This window comes from Oncorhynchus gorbuscha, linkage group LG09, assembly GCF_021184085.1.
Source record: "Oncorhynchus gorbuscha isolate QuinsamMale2020 ecotype Even-year linkage group LG09, OgorEven_v1.0, whole genome shotgun sequence".
Lineage (NCBI taxonomy): Eukaryota > Metazoa > Chordata > Actinopteri > Salmoniformes > Salmonidae > Oncorhynchus > Oncorhynchus gorbuscha.
The window spans coordinates 30885027-30903961 of NC_060181.1; the positions used below are offsets into that span (position 1 = coordinate 30885027).

General features: G+C 48.5%; 1 protein-coding gene across 2 annotated transcripts in view; it reads right to left on the reverse strand.

The window, feature by feature from the left end:
* Positions 1-5704: 5704 nt before the first annotated feature.
* arid1ab (AT rich interactive domain 1Ab (SWI-like)) overlaps positions 5705-18935 on the reverse strand; it is a 54277-nt gene continuing 41046 nt past the window's right edge. Inside the window, exons 8-19 of one of the 2 annotated variants that reach the window (XM_046361957.1) lie at positions 18355-18673; positions 17412-17572; positions 17127-17227; positions 16638-16847; positions 16212-16416; positions 13085-13217; positions 12714-12871; positions 12219-12483; positions 11895-11991; positions 10843-11683; positions 9349-9479; positions 5705-9097 (exon numbers count right to left, since the gene is read on the reverse strand). In XM_046361957.1, the coding sequence (XP_046217913.1) occupies positions 7208-9097; positions 9349-9479; positions 10843-11683; positions 11895-11991; positions 12219-12483; positions 12714-12871; positions 13085-13217; positions 16212-16416; positions 16638-16847; positions 17127-17227; positions 17412-17572; positions 18355-18673 (4511 nt within the window). In that variant the 3' untranslated portion in view covers positions 5705-7207. Of the gene's footprint in view, positions 9098-9348; positions 9480-10842; positions 11684-11894; positions 11992-12218; positions 12484-12713; positions 12872-13084; positions 13218-16211; positions 16417-16637; positions 16848-17117; positions 17228-17411; positions 17573-18354; positions 18674-18935 lie in introns of both variants that reach the window. The other variant, XM_046361956.1, reaches the window with a different exon arrangement.

Sequence of the window (18935 nt, forward strand, 5' to 3'; positions counted from 1 at the left end):
TCATGTAACACTTTATTTAACTAATTATGTTACTTCTGAAGGTAATTGGTTGCACCATATCTTATTTATGGGCTTCATAGCAAAAGGGGTGAATACATATGCATGCACCACTTTTCCATTTTATTTTGTGTATGTCCATTACATGAAATCCAAATAAAAATCATTTAAAATTACATAGGAAAAACGCCAAAGGGGATGAATACTTTTCCAAGGCACTGTATGTGCCCCTTTATTTATCCTAAGGCTCTGACTTGGTGTACACGGCCCATGTTCTGAATTCTGTTGGTGTACATTTCAAAAGTGCCAAACAAATAGTTATATTCACTATGTCCGTCCTAGCTCGCTCATTCATGTCTTAATCAAAATTACGGATTGCCTCTTATACGCTTGTCGTCCCCTTATGCCATAGTTTGTACTTCTCAATTGTGATTAGAAACCAACTTTTGTTTAAGCAAGTCAGCCATATCAGGTGTGTTTTTTTTAAAGGCAGTAAATAAGGCTGAACTGTTTCACTGCCAGACAAGGCTTCGCTGATAGCCAGGTGTAGCAGTGGTAAGTTGTTGGGACTCTGCTGTTGGGACAGCTTTATGTAGGCCCTAATAGTTTGTGGGCACCCTTGTCACCGTTATAGTGCAATGTATTGTTTAGTGTTGTGTTGTGTAGCTGCTTTGCTGGCATGCATCCCACTTCTTCTTTTCTTTGTCCCACCAAGATTTACATGCTAAAATCGCCACTGATAATAATACTGTTTCATTATTTCTCATGGATCAGAAAAGTTTGTCTCGTTTGTGCTGTTTATGTCTTGTTGTCCTTGGTGATCATTATGACCTTCCTGTGACATCGGGTGGTGTAGGTGTCCTGGAGGGCAGGTAGTTTGCCCCTGGTGATGCGTATTGCAGACCTCACTACCCTCTGGAGAGCCTTACGGTTGTGGGCGGAGCAGTTGCCGTACCAGACGGTGATGCAGCTCGACAGGATGCTCTCGATTGTGCATCTGTAGAAGTTTGTGAGTGCTTTTGGTGACAAGCCAAATTTCTTCGGCCTCCTGAGGTTGAAGAGGCGCTGCTGCGCCTTCTTCACGACGCTGTCTGTGTGGGTGGACCAATTCAGTTTGTCTGTGATGTGTACGCCGAGGAACTTAAAACTTACTACTCAGTGGGTTTTGTCCAACATGTCTCTGGACCTACTCACTGTCACAGTCATACTCTGGACCTAGTTTTGTCCCATGGATCTTAATGTTTTTCCTCATAATCCTGGACTATCGGACCACCATTTTATTACGTTTGCAATCGCAACAAATAATCTGCTCTGAATCCAACAATGGAGCATCAAAAGTTGTGCTATAAATTCTCAATCAAAATATTCCTTGATGCCCTTCCAGACTCCCTCTGCCTACCCAAGGACGTCAGAGGACAAAAATCAGTTAACCACCTAACTGAGGAACTCAATTTAACCTTGCACAATACCCTAGATGCAGTTGCACCCCTAAAAACTAAAAACATTTGTCATAAGAAACTAGCTCGATGGCATACAGAAAATACCCGAGCTCTGAAGCAAGCTTCCAGAAAATTGGAACGTAAATGGCGCCACACCAAACTGGAAGTCTTCCGACTAACTTGGAAGGACAGTACCGTGCAGTATCGAAGAGCCCTCACTACTGCTCGATCAACCTACTTTTCCAACTTAATTGAGGAAATTAAGAACAATCCTAAATTTCTTTTTGATACTGTCGCAAAGCTAACTAAAAAGCAGCATCCCCAAGAGAGGATGGCTTTCACTTCAGCAGTAATAAATTCATGAACTTCTTTGAGGAAAAGATCATGATCATTAGAAAGCAAATTACAGACTCCTCTTTAAATCTGCGTATTCCTCCAAAGCTCAGTTGTCCTGAGTCTTCACACCTCTGCCAGGACCTAGGATAAAGAGAGACACTCAAGTGTTTTTATCTCTTGACACAATGATGAAAATAATCATGGCCTCTAAACCTTCAAGCTGCATACTGGACCTTATTCCAACTAAACTACTGAAAGAGCTGCTTCCTGTGCTTGGCCCTCCTATGTTGAACATAATAAATGGCTCTCTATCCACCGGATGTGTAACAAACTCACTAAAAGTGGCAGTAATAAAGCCTCTCTTGAAAAAGCCAAACCTTGACCCAGAAAATATTTTTAAAACTAATCGGCCTATATCGAATCTTCCATTCCTCTCAGAAATTTTAGAAAAAGCTGTTGCGCAGCAACTCACTGCCTTCCTGAAGACAAACAATGTATACGAAATGCTTCAGTCTGGTTTTAGACCCCATCATAGCACTGAGACTGCACTTGTGAAGGTGGTAAATGACCTTTTAATGGCATCAGACTGAGGCTCTGCATCTATCCTCGTGCTCCTAGACCTTAGTGCTGCTTTTGATACCATCGATCACCACATTCTTTTGGAGAGATTGGAAACCCAAACTGGTCTTCATGGACGTGTTCTGGCTTGGTTTAGATCTTATCTGTCAGAAAGATATGTGTGGGCTTTCTCCTATAGTGCTCCATTTATATGGAATGGTCTGCCTACCCATGTGAGAGACGCAGACTCGGTCTCAACATTTAAGTCATTACTGAAGACTCATCTCTTCAGTGGGTCATATGATTGAGTGTAGTCTGGCCCAGGAGTGTGAAGGTGAACGGAAAGGCTCTGGAGCAACGAACCGCTCTTGCTGTCTCTGCCTGGCCGGTTCCCCTCTCTCCACTGTGATTCTCTGCCCTCTAACCCTATTACAGGGGCTGAGTCACTGGCTTACTGGTGCTCTTCCATGCCGTCCCTAGGAAGGGTGCCTCACTTGAGTGGGTTGAGTCAGACGTGATCTTACTGTCTGGGTTGGGCCCCCCCTTGGGTTGTGCCGTGGCAGAGATCTTTGTGGGCTATACTTGGCCTTGTCTCAGGATGGTAAGTTGGTGGTTGAAGATATCCCTCTAGTGGTGTGGGGGCTGTGCTTTGGCAAAGTGGGTTATATCCTGCCTGTCTGGGGATATCATCAGATGGGGCCACAGTGTCTCCTGACCCCTCCTGTCTCAGCCTCCAGTATTTATGCTGCAGTAGTTTGTGTCGGCGGGGGCCTAGTTATATCTGGAGTACTTCTCCTGTCTTATCCGGTGTCCTGTGTGAATTTAAGTATGCTCTCTCTAATTCTCTCTTTTTTTCTCTCTCGGAGGACCTGAGCCCTAGTACCATGCCTCAGGACTACCTGGCATGATGACTCCTTGCTGTCCGCAGTCCACCTGGCCGTGCTGCTGCTCCAGTTTCAACTGTTCTGCCTGCGGCTATGTTCTTTTATAATCTCCACCCGGCACAGTCAGAAGAGGACTGGCCACCCCTCATAGCCTGGTTCCTCTCTAGATTTCTTCCTAGGTTTTGGCCTTTCTAGGGAGTTTTTCCTAGCCATCGTGCTTCTACACCTTCATTGCTTGTTGTTTGGGGTTTTAGGCTGGGTTTCTGTACAGCACTTTGAGATATCAGCTGATGTAAGAAGGGCTGTATAAATACATTTGATTTGAAACACGGGGCTCAACTTCTCTTCTTTTTTGGTCCCCTGGCTACAACGCTGTGAAGCAAACCTGTGAAGCACATGCGCAGATACCGTGTGAGAGTGAAGTCACACTACAGTATGAAGATAGGCAGAAACAGCTTCTCCAATAGAAATCCCCAATCACACTTGTCGGCGATATCATGGAGACATTGGCTAATCTAAACTCATGCGTAGGAACACGTCATCGGTTCTAACTGTTAAGATAAATAACACATTTGAAGACAATCATGGTAGGAATAATGTATTCTAATACACCAGACGTGTCCTTGAACCGATTATTTTAAATCGCACACAGAAGAGGTTATAAGAATAGTTTAGTTGCTAATGGCAGCCTGCAATACCCCAGTTGGCATTGAACTTACATTTGTCAATGAGAGGGGGCAGCACTGAGCAAGCCTGCAATGTCACTTCCTGGAGTAGTTCAAACTGCAAAAGTTGTCTCCATGAGACACCATCTTAACCAACTTCATTTGGCTTCAATATGCTGTCGAGTCTTCACATAGGAATGGTGTCACATGATCAATGTTTTTTTGTCCATTCATGTACATAGTCATTGCTCTTCATCCTGCATCTATCTCCTGCATTGTGGGAGGCTCTATTGTCAACCAATCATTAGGGTGTTGTTTGACCCACATAAATGTGACCAAAGACCTGATTGAAACTGGAACCAACTGTGGAATGCTGTGTTTGGTTTTCACCAGGCATAATGGGACCCATGTCATGCAAAAAGTTATTTTGACCAGGGGCACAACTTTGGTTTAGAAGTGGGGAGGATATATCTCATTTTTGTTTTTCTTCAGTCAGATAAACACTCCAAACAGCAGTCAAGCATGGTGGTGGTAGTGTGATGGTTTGGGGATGTTTTGCTGCCTCAGGACCTGGGCGACTTGCCTTAATAGAAGGAACCTGTCTGAGCTGAAGCTGAAGCACAGCTGGATCATGCAGCAAGACAATGATACAAAACACACAATCAAGTGTACATGAAAATGGTTCAAGTCCAGACCTAATCCCAATTGAGATGTGGCAGGCCTTGAAATGAACAGTTCCTGCTTGAAAACCCACAGATGTCACTAAGTAAGAGCAGTTCTGCACACAAGAGCGGGCCAAAATTCCTCCACAGCGATGTGAGACTGATCAACAACTACAGGAAATATTTGGTTGCAGTCATTACCGCTAAAGGTGGCACAACCAGTTGAGTGTAAGAGGGGGGGAATTACTTTGTAAAAAAACATTTAACACGGACATTTGGCATTTCATAACTTTAATTAAATTAAAATAAGTATTTTTTGTTATTTGTAAACTCAGGTTCACTATCCAATATTATGTTTTGGTTGAAGATCTTAACATTCAGTATCAAGACTAAAATCAGAAAGGGGGCAAATACTTCTCCCCGGCACAGTATATGTATAAATTAATGTGATACTTGAGGCGCTCTCACTAATTCATTGTACACACATGTATTCAGTTTGTGAGTGTGATATGTGGAGACATGTTAATTTCGACAATATAAAGAACAACTTTTATAAACAATGTCAACACTGCCATGTTGCACTGAGCCTTGCTATTGGAAAATCACATCAGTGTCCGATTTTCAGCTGTCGCAGATGCGCTTCCCCCGATTTCAGTGCTCGACTTTTGTCTAGTCAGTTGCTTTTGATTTACCACTCAAAAACAAGCTCAATATCGCCGGTGCTGCTCATGGAAACGTCAGTTCAGTCTACTTTTAAGCAATGTACTGGCCTCTACGGTACTAGAACCTGGCTGAACCCAATTTGAGGTAGCTAACAGAAGCCTTATGAGTTGAAGGTAGATAGAACTGTACATACAGGAAGTGTGCTATGCTCAATCTCATAACACACTATCAGCAACCTCTAGGAGATGATCAACTATCCACATGGTAGAGATCAGTAGCATTGTAAAAAAAAAGATATATATATATATATGCCTCAACTTGACTACAGCAGAGATCCTAACATCCAAAAGACGTGTGTGCTTTGTAACGGAAAACGCTTTGTACAAAATGAGAGTTTCTGCCCCGTTTCGGCCCGTTCGGATCCTAGTGAATACACCTGTGGTGTATGACTGCAGGGCCACCAATAACAGACACATTCAAAAGCCCATAGTAAATAAATCAAACGTCTTACGAAGATTTAATGTACATTTATTCGTAACACGTGGAACATATAGTATAAAGATTTCATAATGAAGAAATTATATTCATTAAGCCAAGAAAAGGGAAAAAAATAGGAATTTACATCAAGTCTTTAGCTACATCGTCTGAAATACAAATATGCAGAATCCATATCACTGGAAAAACAAATGAACAAAATTCAAACGGTTTATTTCTTCATCAGGGGTCTTGCTTTGCTTTGATGTAGGAGCTGAAATGGAACTGTAGCAGACATGGTTTCTGTCATGTTAGACTCAGTGGTACTGGAGACAAACTTGATCAGTGTGTGTCGTGGTGGGGTGTGTGGGAGTGGGATGAGACGTTGCGAGGGAGTCGCAGCAGCGGAGTCCCTGTAGCGAGAGACAGGCGGGTGGGTCAGGGGTGAGGGTTCAAAGGTAATTCCATGGCGAACTTGATGCAGGGAATTTCACTTGAGTGTAACCTTTAATTCATCTAAGATTAAAAATGGTGAAGAGCAACAGAAAGGTTAGAGAGAAAGAGAGAGGTGTAATGTACAACATCATATATACACAGCAGTCGGGACTGAGTCTAAAGTAGAGGAGCAGTCCTAAAAGGTGACTTATTTTATAAGGGTCAAGTCATACAATCGAGGGACAAAGAAGAGGTCGGGGTGTTGTAAGGTTCACGATACTTTGGGGGGAAAGCCTTTTGTCATCTCTCTCAGTTCAACATTTAACTAAAATCATTTTTAAAAACTACAGTTTGCTGCCAAGCCAGCGTATCTCAGTGTGAAACAGTATTATTACAGTATGTTTACAGTTGTTTTTAAGGTGTACAGTACAGGGGGGGAAAAGTCCTACAATCTACTGCACAGGCCTCCCCGTTGAAGATGTCCATCTGTCTGTTCACAGCTGATAACCTGGGTCGTGTAGGGCTGAATAGAGAGCGTCCAAGTTACAGCAGTATACCAAACCAGAGTCCAGGAGTCTGTTTCACCGTACATTAACCAAAAACAGCTTTTCCCTGTCCATGCCCGCCCTGCTCACCACCAACTCCAAGGGAGGAGAACCCGGGCACATATATCCCCCAAACTCACTGTAAACGAGACAGCAACTTTGGTTACAGTTTTTATGCTTTATTTTTTTGTGTCAATTTTTTAAAATCTTTTCATTAAAAAAGTTGTTTCCCGCCGGGCAGCGCTCTCCCTCCCTCCCAAGCCAGGGTCCCATTTAATCTGTTTTATCACATATCCACGTTAGTTTCTCAGTTTCCGTGTTCCAGAATGTTTAACTCCACCGCTACTTCAGTAAATCTGTCCTTTAAGTGAGAACCAGGGGGGTAGAAAGGACAGACAGTGGAATCCGAGGTGATTTTGCATAAATTAAAACTAGGACAGTCAGTTTTGCTCTTAGTTCTCCCACTCGACACACAAAAAAAATAAGGGTGGGGTGAAGAACGGGGTGGGGGAACAGAAAGAGAAAGCGAAGCTGAAACCCCCACGGCTGTCATGACTGGCCAATCAGAAAGAGTACGTCACAGATCACATGGGACACCAGAGAGTTCATGAGTGGTGAGACAGAGATGTCCAGTAGGCGGGACTCGTACAGGGTGAACTCTGAGTGGTTCTCCTCCACCTTAGCCATGGCGTGCAGGGCGCGGGCCGCTCGCCGCATCATGTCCACACTGGTGGGCTCAAAGTGAGCCCCCTGTAGGTGCATCAGGGAACTCTGGCTCTGCTGGTACTGCGTGGCTGCCAGACTGTCCTCCAGGAAGCCCAGGAGGTTACCAACGCTGGCCTTCTGCACGGCGATGGCCCTGGCCGCCATGCTGTCTCCCTGGGCCAGGTTGGCCAGTAAGACCACAGACATCTCCCTGCAGACAGCCACCTTCCTCTCCCCGACCAGACGCACCAGCGTCCCGTACAGCTTCTCCAGCCGGCTGAATGGAGGCGTGGCCAGGATAAGGTCCACGTTGTTGTCCTGGATGCTCAGCTTGCTGAGGGTCTCCAGCACCAGTCTCTGGGGGGATAGGGCCCCGTGGGGCCCCAGCATGGGGAAGGGGTCCAAGGCCTCGGCTGAGGGACAAACAGCCCAGTGGAGCAGGCCATCCAGCAGGGGCAGACAGATGCTCTCTGGGTAGATGGACAGGTCCAGCTGGCCGGAGATGTTAGCCAGAGTGACCAGGCAGTTCTCCCTGAGGACCTCCAGACAGTCCCACCACCATTCGTCCCTCTCACAGCTCACCCCCTCGTCCTCCTCCTTCTCGTAGGTGACGGGGGCCTGTTTCCTCTCTGGGTGACGGTGGTGGAGCAGGACCAGACGGCCCAGCAGCAGCAGCAGCCCTGGGTGTTTGGACATCTCCAGGTCGTTGCCGGGGATGAAGGAGAGCGATCGAACAATGTTGGAGACGCAGATGCAGCGGCGAGCCAGGGCATCCTGCCAGTCCGACAGCGTGCTCAGTGGGGTCTCGTCCTTGCTGTGAGGCTCGTCCTCCAGGATGGTGATGTTGCGTCGGCTCTGCTGTGCCTGGCGGATGGAGAACAGGAACTGTCCCCCGCTCTCCTTCTGCTCCTCGGCTGCTCCTCGCACCGCCTCCTCCGTCACCGAGCCCGGCCGGGCCGACAGCACGTCGTCAATGGTGGCGGTGACCGGGGCAGGTGTGGTTGGGGCGGAGGTCTTGGTGGTCTTCTCTGCAGGGGAGGTGGTCTGCTCCTTGCCAGGCTTGGTCTTCTCAGGGTGTTCCGACACAGTCACGGCAACCTTCTTCCTGCTCTCGGTGACTGACGGCGGCACCCGTTTCCGCTGCTTGAGGAGGTCGGACCGGCTCTCGAAGTGGGTCTGGATGTGTTCCGTGGTGTCCCCCCCGCCGATACTCCAGTGGATCAGTCCGCTGTCAAAGCTCTGCCGCCGGCCTAGTTTACTGGAACGGCAAGCGGGGAAGGGGTCTTTCTTACGCACCATCTTGATGGGCAGCTTGTCGAACTTACTGGCCTGTTTGGGTTTCTCCTGGGAGAGGCTAGAGTCCTGAGGGGCTGGGGAGGAGGAAGAAGACTCTCCTCCTTCCCTTTCCTCCTCTGCTGTCAACTTCTCCGTTGTGGTTTTCTCTTCTTTGCCCACCCCCTCCTGTTTCACCTGGACCTGCTGCGACGAGGTGGTGGTGTCTGTGTTGCTTTTCCTCTCCTCCTCCTCCTCCTCTTCGTCATCCTCTTCTTCCTCGTCCTCCTCCATGTCCTCCTGCTCAGGTAGCTCTTCATCAGAGCAGTCTTCGTCGGCAGTATGCGGGTCGATGAGCATCCTCTGGCCAGGGTCTCCCACCTCATACTCCTTCAGGATGCCGAAGATCTCGATGAGGCAGCGTCTGAAATACTCCACTACCAGCTCCAGGAACCCAGGCAGCTGAGAGGAGACAGGATATGACAGGACAGGCTGTAATCATGCATTCATTCTTTATTCAGAGATGTGACAACCTAGAAAATCTGATTGGAGGATCATGTCAGACAATACATAGATATTTGAAAGTTTTATTAGAATGCTTCTTAAAGAAAAACACTATCATCTGGTAAAAATGTTATATTTTTTGAAGTATAATATTAATATAATAAAAGTATTATGGGTGTTTCATTCTAAGGCCTGTTGTTGTAACTCACCTGGCAGAGGTTGAAAGTAGAAATGCTGTTGTCATCATACAGTAGAATATTAATGGTGTCCAAGGCCCAAGTGCTCTCAGCTAGTAAGCCTGACTTCAGTGACATCATCACTCTCCAGGCCTCTGGGGTGCCTGAGAGAACACAGCAGAAAATACATCAGTGACTGATACAGGAGGATGGCACCACTTTACTAGCATTACAGACCTTTTTTTTATCCATTAAAGTAACATAAAATTGATCAGAAATACAGTGTAGACATTGTTAATGTTGTAAATGACTATTGTAGCTTGAAACTGCTGATTTTTAATGGTATATCTACAGAGGCCCAATATCAGCAGCTATCACTCCTGTGTTCCAATGGCACGTGTTAGCGAATCCAAGTTTATAATTTTAAAAATCGAATTGATCATTAGAAAACCCTTTTAACAATGTTAGCAGCACAGCTGAAAACTGTTGTTCTGAATAAAGAAGCAATAAAACTGGCCTTGTTTTGGAGTAAATGAGTATCTGGAGCATCAGCATTTGTGGGTTCGATTACAGGCTCAAATGGCCAGAAACAAAGAACTTACTTCTGAAACTTGTCAGTCTATACTTGTTCTGAAAAATGAAGGCTATTCCATGCGAGAAACTGTCAAGAAACTGAAGATCTCATACAACACTGTGTACTACTCCCTTCACAGAACAGCGCAAACCGTCTCCAACTAGAACAGAATGAGTGGGAGGCCCCGGTGCACAAATGAGCAAGAGGACAAGTACATGAGTGTCTAGTTTGAGCAACAGACGCCTCACAAGTCCTCAACTGGCAGCTTCATTAAATAGTACCCGCAAAACACCAGCCTCAACATCAACAGTGAAGAGGCGAGTTTGCTCTATTCTGTGAAGTACACAGCGTTGTACGAGATCTTCATTTTCTTGGCAATTTCTTGCATGGAAGCCTTCATTTCTCAGAACAAGAACAGACTGAGAAGTTTCAGAAGAAAGTTCTTTGTTTCTGGCAAGTTTGAGCCTGTAATCAAACCCACAAATGCTGATGCTCCAGATACTCAACTAGTCTAAAGAAGGCCAGTTGTAATCGCTTCTTTAATCAGTACAACAGTTTTCAGCAGTGCTAACATAATTGCAAAAGGGTTTTCTAGTGATCAATTAGCCTTATAAAATGATAAACTTGGATTAGCTAACACAACGTGCCATTGGAACATAGGAGTGATAGTTGCAGAAAATGGGCCCCTGTACATCTGTGTAGATATTCCATAATTATTACTATTACTTTTATTCTACATTTTTCTTTTTAATCAGCCGTTTCCAGCTACAATAGTCATTTACAACATTAACAATGTCTACACTGTATTTCTGATCAATTTGATATTATTTTAAAGGACAGAAAATGTGCTTTTCTTTCAAAAACAAGAACATTTCTAAGTGACCCCAATGTAAGTGACTTTGTGAAAAGGGTCTGCTAACATTTAATCTCCTGAAAATGGCAAATGTGTGTACCGATGTCTTTCATGGTGAGTCTTCCTCTGGGTTTGAGGATGGGTTGGGAGGCCTCCACCGACCCTGGGGGGAAGGATATGTCCCGCCTGATGAGAGGGGGCTGCACAGGGGCCTGGCCTATGTGGGAAGCAGGCACGGGGGGACCCGCCTTCTGCATCTTGATGCCGGAGTGCATGTAGGGAGACTTGGAGGGGGACGTCCTGCTCTCCATGGGGCGGGGCATGGGGGCAGGACTAGACACCTGGGATATGTGGTTCTGGGAGCTCTGATAGTTGGACTGCAGAGGTCTGGACATGGGGGGACCCGAGCCCCCCGGCCCGTAGGGGGGTTGTCTCTGGTTGGGGTGTCCCGGCCACTGGCCCTCGTGGTTAATCCGCTGGTCTCCCCCTGGCATCATCTCCTCAGACCGGTTCATGCCGTGGTACCCCTGGGGGGGCCCCTGGCCAGGTCCCGGAGGCCCCGGGCGGTTGGGGTAGTTGGGGTAGCCCATCTCGTTGCGTCCCTGCCACATGGGGCACTGAGGGCCGTCAGGGGCCGCCTGCATTGGGCTGCCCATCATTTGGGGAGGCATGGGGGACTGGGAGTTTGGGCCACCGCTAGAGGGCCCCCGGTCTCGGCCGAAGGGGAAGGGGAACTGGCCCTGGGGGCCAGGTGGTCGGCGGTCGGAGCCGGGGTAACCTGTGTTGTACTGATTGTACATGTCCTGTTGGCCCTGGGGGGCCCCAGGGGGCTGGGGCCCTGGCTGCTGCTGACCGCTGAAGGGGACATTGTACATCCCATCCCCCTCGTGACGCTTCGCTGGGGGACCGTAGGTCCCGTCGCCTGGAGACCGCTTATAGTTCTGAAGACAGTAACATTGTTAGCATCTCAATATCAAAACAATAGTATTGATTATGAATTCAATACATTTCAAGTTAAATATATATATCTCATCCCACATTCATTACATTGAAGTTATACTGATAAATGTAAGTCCATTTTAACTCCACATTTACAAGGCTTCTGAAGCAGATATGGGTATACAAAGAGAGCAGTGGACAAAATGTTCTTACCGGTTGTTGCTGTGGAAACATTCCTGGCTGCTGATTGGGGTAGGGGCCACCAGGTGGCGCTCCTTGGCCAGGATACTGATTACCATAGGAATCATGCCTGAAACAACATACAACAAGGTAAACAAACTAACACTTTGGCTATTGAAATGCAGCAGAACTTAACTCAAATAAACTACACAGAAAACAACACAAAATAAGACAAGGTAAACGTTTGAATAGATAACATAAGCTCATCCCGAGATCCACACCTTCTTGACAAAATACAGTAATTATTTAACATGTATAAGATCCATTATGTGACTTAGCCCAGTTTGAGGTACTGACCGTTGCACCGGTGGGGGTCGGCTGGGGGAGTACATCCCCGAATCGGCCCCTGAAGGCATCAGGTTGGGCTGGGGTGCTCCAGGACCCATACTGCCGTCAGGACCCATCCCTGGTTCCTGTCTCCTGTCATATCCAGGTACATAGGGGTACTGTTGTCTCTGACCCATCTGCATGTTGGGGACCATGGGCCCTGGGGGGCCTCTGTTGAACTGCCCCTCCACACCACTGTTAGGGCCCAACGCTGGAGTCATGAATTGCTCTCCAGCTGCAGAGACACAAAGAGTTCTGGTTAACACTAAATAGTGTCTCAATATTAAACGGGACAAGTCTGTCTAGGCCACTTAGCAGGTGGTTAGAACCCACCACAACCAGCTGAGCCACGCATGATCACACTGGATGATAGACAATATTCTCCAAGTCTTCGTACAGCATTCTTCTACAATTTCCTATGACCTCTAAATAAAATGTCTAAAAACCAGTTAGCCCACTGCTCACCTTTCCTCATGCCACCAAAGGGGTCCTTGTTGGGTTCATAGGGCCCCATGCGCCCCATCATCTCCGGACCACCCATCCCAGGCTGGTAGCTGTTAGGGGTCATAGAGTTCCGTCTGGCAAACGCCGGGTCGCCCCCGTCTGCAAATGGGTCCTGCAGCCTATAGGGAAGCAAGAGAGTTAATTACCCACACAATAAAAAAAAGCTAAATAGAGTTTTCAATTGTGTTAATGAGTTTGCTTCCCCTTGAATGGAAAAATCTCTTCTGTTTTTGTTACCAACACTTCTTCGGTGAAAGGAGGAAGGGTAGGAGATTGTTGTCAGGTGTGGTAGAGTGATGTTTTGAGAGAGTAGTAGAGAGTATCATAGGTACCTGACTCCTGGCATGGGAGGTATCTGGCTGTGAGGGGTGGAGGCTGGGGTGGGGGGCTTCAGGTCCCCCCCCTCCGCCATGGAACTACTGGTGGACTGGGGGGTCTGGGGGCCCTGCAGAGATCCAGACCCAGCTGCAACACACAGTAGAAATAGACACATTTTAGGCACACGTCACGGGGCTAAATCCCACACAGCCTCAGTGGTAGTAGAGGCTCACAGTGAGAGATAGAGAGACCACCTTAGCAGTGTTGAGGCTAAACCTCTCTCAAACCCCATGCTGCACACACAGTGCACAGAGGAGTCAGGCTGGCTTTGGGAATCCTACATCTCAGCATGCCTAGCTGCCGGCATCACCAAGTCACCAGGAAACAATGATCGAAAGTCAGCCTCTGTCAGATTACCACATGGTTCAGTGTGTTTGTGTTGCATGGCATTGGGGGGGGGGGGGGGCTCTCGTCAGATTACCACATGGCCCAGTGTGCATGTGTTGCATGGCATGGGGGGGGGCTCTCGTCCTTTGCCCAGCTCACGCCTTTCTGATGAGTCATGTGTTCCATTCATTAACTGACACAAACACACACACACACACAGGAGGTCATTGGCAGGTCACAGTTATTCACATTTTCTCACTTGTCACATACAGCACCGCTCACATCAGTCAGCTGGAGGGAAATCCCTGCCCCTCTCCCTCCCTCCCTCCCCTGGGGCAGGGATTTCCCTCCACTACAGCTGAAGAGAAGGGAAGGAGGAGGGGGGCAGAATCTCAGGGAGGGAAAAAAAAGAGCAGTCAAGGGAGGGAGCAAAAAAAAAAAGTGTGTCACTTTACACACACACCCACCTCTCTTCCCATTCATCATTTTCTGGCTCAGCACAAAGCTCCAGGGAGGGAGGGAGAGGGTGTCTGAAGCCGTGGGCCAGGAACCAGACACCAGGCACTGTAGTAGTATTAGCAGCAGCAGCTAGTAATGGAGGTATCAACAGACAATCCCCCTTCATCCTCGTCCCTTTCCGCCCCCCAACTCCCTGACTCCTCACCCACCATCCCCCCAGCACAGACTCTCTGCCACCAGATATGACTGACTATCCTTGGCTTGGCTCGGCCAGACCAGACCAGACCAGCAGAGCAGACTGCTGAGGAGCACGTGGCTAGTTCTGGCATCATGTCATCATGGTGTGTCTGCCAGGCAGGCTGGGGGATACCAGAGACCAGCCTCTCCAAAACAAATAGCATTTAGGGTGAGAACACCAACAGAACACAACACCCCCCCTGAGGAGAGAAGCAGCGTAGGGCAGATGACTGAGGGCAGCCCCTTTAACCTCCAGCATTAGACGATGAGGAACCACAGAACAAAACACACACGGTCTGCGCCTCTCATAGACAACCACAGGACTGCCTCAGCATACCAATATGTTTAGAATAAACTGAATGAGTGTTTGTGGCCTGAGGGGGCAGAAGGACGTTGACATCCAGGACAGGACACATACCAACACATACCAGGCTAAAGGACAAGTCGACCCCGCCCCGTGTCTTTACACACACACACTTTGGTAAATGCCAGGAAGTATTTACACCCGTGACTTACTACCTTGGCAACGCTATCACTTATCAGCCAAAACAGCGGTGATTTCGAGAAGGTGGCGTCTCATACAGAGATGACAAAACGGTGTTGGAAGTTTGCCTTTTAACTTTAAAATGAATAGGATACAGTAAAATATGCTAGTTCATGGCCCAGTTATATGGGGCGAGGAGGGAAACCAGAGATCCATGTGATAAATAGAACAGTAACCAACCGCAAGAGACTGGAGAAATGAAACACTTTCATTCATTCCAGTTGAATCAATGCGACTATAAGTCAACCTGAACAGAGTCGGTATGGGAGGGAGGGGACGTAAAGGTTTAGTTTGACTGTCCGGCACTGACCTGGGCTGGGGGGCTGATGCGCGCGCGCGCGCGCACACACACACACACACACACACACACACACACACACACACACACACTGACCTGACCTGGGGGGCTGATGCACACACACACACTGACCTGGGCTGGGGGGCTGATGCACACACAGACACACACACTGACCTGACCTGGGGGGCTGATGCACACACACACACTGACCTGACCTGGGGGGGGGCTGATGCACACACACAACACTGACCTGACCTGGGGGGCTGATGCACACACACACACTGACCTGGGCTGGGGAGCTGATGCACACACACACACTGACCTGGGCTGGGGAGCTGATGCACACACACACACTGACCTGGGCTGGGGAGCTGATGCACACACACACAAACACACACACAACACTGACCTGGGATGGGGGGCTGATGCACACACACACAACACTGACCTGGGCTGGGGGGCTGATGCACACACACACAAACACACACACAACACTGACCTGGGATGGGGGGCTGATGCACACACACAACACTGACCTGGGCTAGGGGGCTGATGCACACACACAACACTGACCTGGGCTGGGGGGCTGATGCGCACACACACACACACACAACACTGACCTGGGCTGGAGGACTGATGCACACACACAACACTGACCTGGGCTGGAGGGCTGATGCACACACACACAACACTGACCTGGGCTAGGGGGCTGATGCACACACACACACACAACACTGACCTGGGCTGGGGGGCTGATGCACACACACACACACACACAACACTGACCTGGGCTGGAGGACTGATACACACACACACACAACACTGACCTGGGCTGGAGGGCTGATGCACACACACAACACTGACCTGGGCTGGAGGGCTGATGCACACACACAACACTGACCTGGGCTAGGGGGCTGATGCACACACACAACACTGACCTGGGCTAGGGGGCTGATGCACACACACACACACACAACACTGACCTGGGCTAGGGGGCTGATGCACACACACACACAACACTGACCTGGGCTGGAAGGCTGATGCACACACACAACACTGACCTGGGCTGGGGGGCTGATGCACACACACAACACTGACCTGGGCTGGGGGGGCTGATGCACACACACAACACTGACCTGGGCTGAAGGGCTGATGCACACACACAACACTGACATGGGCTAGGGGGCTGATGCACACACACACACACAACACTGACCTGGGCTGGGGGGCTGGATCTTGGGCTGGGTGGTCTTTTTGGCGTCGATGAAGAGATCCGGGGGCGGGTCCTCGCCACGTTCGATCTTACACTCGAAGGCGTACAGACACTGGATGTACTGCTTCTTCAGAGAGCTGGCGGCGCTGCTGGACGTGCCCACGTTCAGGTTGGTGGACAACTCCCTCCACTTCTTATTCTTGTTCACCTGGTGGGCGGAAGGAACGAGGAGTGCTTACAACACCACAGAGCTCCCAAACAGTCCAGACTAGGTAACTATGTGTTCATAGAACAACTCTACATTTCTGTAGAAACATTAAGTGACGATAAGACAAGATTATCAGGCAAATGATGACACGTCGGTATACTAAAACACACAGATAAAGACACACTAAACACCAAGTACTGCAAAACCGGTATCCCTCTGACCTGTGTGAGGCCTCCTATCTCTTTGACCGAGACGTAAAGTCTGAAGAGGTCCAGAGGTTTGCGTCCCACGGCGGGAAGGTTGGTCATGCCCGTGGCCTTCTCCTCAGTGAACGCCAGATACCGGTCTACCCACGTCCTCCTCTCCGGCTCCGGACCCAGCTCATACAGACGAGTTATCTTCTCATTGGTCGTCGTCGAAGAGTTTGACTTCTGAAAGAGGGAAATGGGAGGAGGAAGAGGTGAGGATTTGGCTTGATGTTCACCATTGACATCAACTTACTTCCACTCACCAAGCCACAGTAGTAGAATCCCAATACTAAGTCAGCCATATTGAGTGTGCCCATGACGTTACCAGCCAAAGTGCCATGGTCAGAGGGGCTTTGACCTTTCTAGGGATTCTATTTCCATGCACAAACACAACCATGCAGCGCTTTCATTCTGACTGTATCATTCAGTACCACAAAGTCGGTGACCACAAACCTTCTTTACCTTCTTGGTTTCAGGTTTGGGCGTGCCGTCCACCTTGTTGTTCATCTTCTGGGCTGGGTTCAGTTTGACATCGATGCCAAACTCAGGGCTAGGTACAATGCCTGGCAGAAGGAGAACAAATGTTACTTATTAGTTAAGTAACATTTCAATCCAGTTCATTGACAGTTCTATACAATTTCAAATATCACGTCAGATGATATGCCAAAAGCAAAAATGTTGTCCACTTGAGTTTGGTGATAATAAAATGTCGAGACGCAACAGATTGGATATGTCCTCAAGACTCACCAGGTGTGTTGTTGGCCATGTTCCCTCCCATGGGCCCTCCTCCATAGGGTCCTCCTTGGTTCAACATGCCCTGCATGCTGTTGATGGCCCCCGGCCCCGGGCCGTACGGAGACCCTGCTCCCATCATCCCCTGGGGCATGTTGGGGGGGTAGCCTGGAGGCCTGAGCAACATAAAACCATTCACAATAGTTACGATACATGACACAGTTAAAAAACATACGCGGAAGAATACCGTCGGATGAAAACCTCATAACGAAAACGGATTCAAAATAGCTTCTGACGTTTCTAAATTGTATGTTCATCAATGGGGAAATATGGCAGTTTATTCCATTTCCTGACAAGTTTCTGTTTTGGAGATTTTAATCTGACGATATGAATAATCTTTCGCGAACAAAACCAACTAAATGTCTGAATACTGTATTTCTCATCCCTCCCTTTTCTTACAGAGGCCCACATCTGCCTAAAATCCCTTGTTATCGCCGTCCCTTTTTCCCCCTTCCCTCTCTGCTCAACATCCTCAGTGGACATCTGGGTTGTGTTCAGTAGGGTACACTCTTATAAAAAAAATTAAGAGTATTTCCCTCCTTTTCAAAACGTCTTACCTCCTGATATACCCGTCTGGTTCTCCAGGCTTCTCCGCCCGCCCGCCCGCCCGCCTGCCTGTCGGTCTGTCTCTGGAGCTGTTTCTCTGCTCTGAGCCTCAGCTGACTTCCTGACTGAACAACGGTGTGAGCTTTCCTCTCTGTCCATGTGTTCTGTGTTACCCTGCCTGACTGGTAGACTGAATGGGCTCACACCGGACCTCACCCACTGGGAGTGGGAAAGATCAAACAATGGGGTTTTCTTTCCAACAAAGAGATGAACCATGTAACACTGAATGGCACGCGAATCTGTCTCCTAAAGCAGCAATACTGTGTCGTTGAGTGCAGACCAGGCGGCCTACCTGTTATGTATAGAGTTAGCTCCGGGGCCACCGTGGTGCATGGCGGAGGCTGCATCCGGAGGGCCCCCGGGGACCTTCCTGTTCATGCCTGGAGGGGGACACATCCCAGAGGTCACCTGTGGGGGCATGCCAGGGCCCATATTGGGGCCCATCCCAGGGCCGTAGGGGCGAGCACCCATCTGACCTGGACCCATCCTGCCGGGGGGCATGCCTGCGTACGGCGCCCCACCAGCCTGGCCTGGCATAGGGTTCATGCCTCCTGGACCTCCAGGATAGTTGGCGTTGGGCATGCCACTGTAGCCAGGCTGTCTGGGGTAGCCTGGAGGGTGGGGAGAGAGAGATACATCAGGTTCTAGAGGGCATATGTCATTTGCCCATGTAGTACCTCCCTATTTCACCATTTCCAAATGCCTTATTTTAATTGAATACAACCCAGGTCTTACTCTAACAGAGTAAGGCATTCTAATCTTAAATAAGAAAAAGGACTTAACAGCTGGGAGGTGAGTTTAAAAAGGAGGTGGTTTGGATTCAAGCAGATATATCGATACCTGTGGTGTATCTTTAGGCCTGTTGTATGCAGC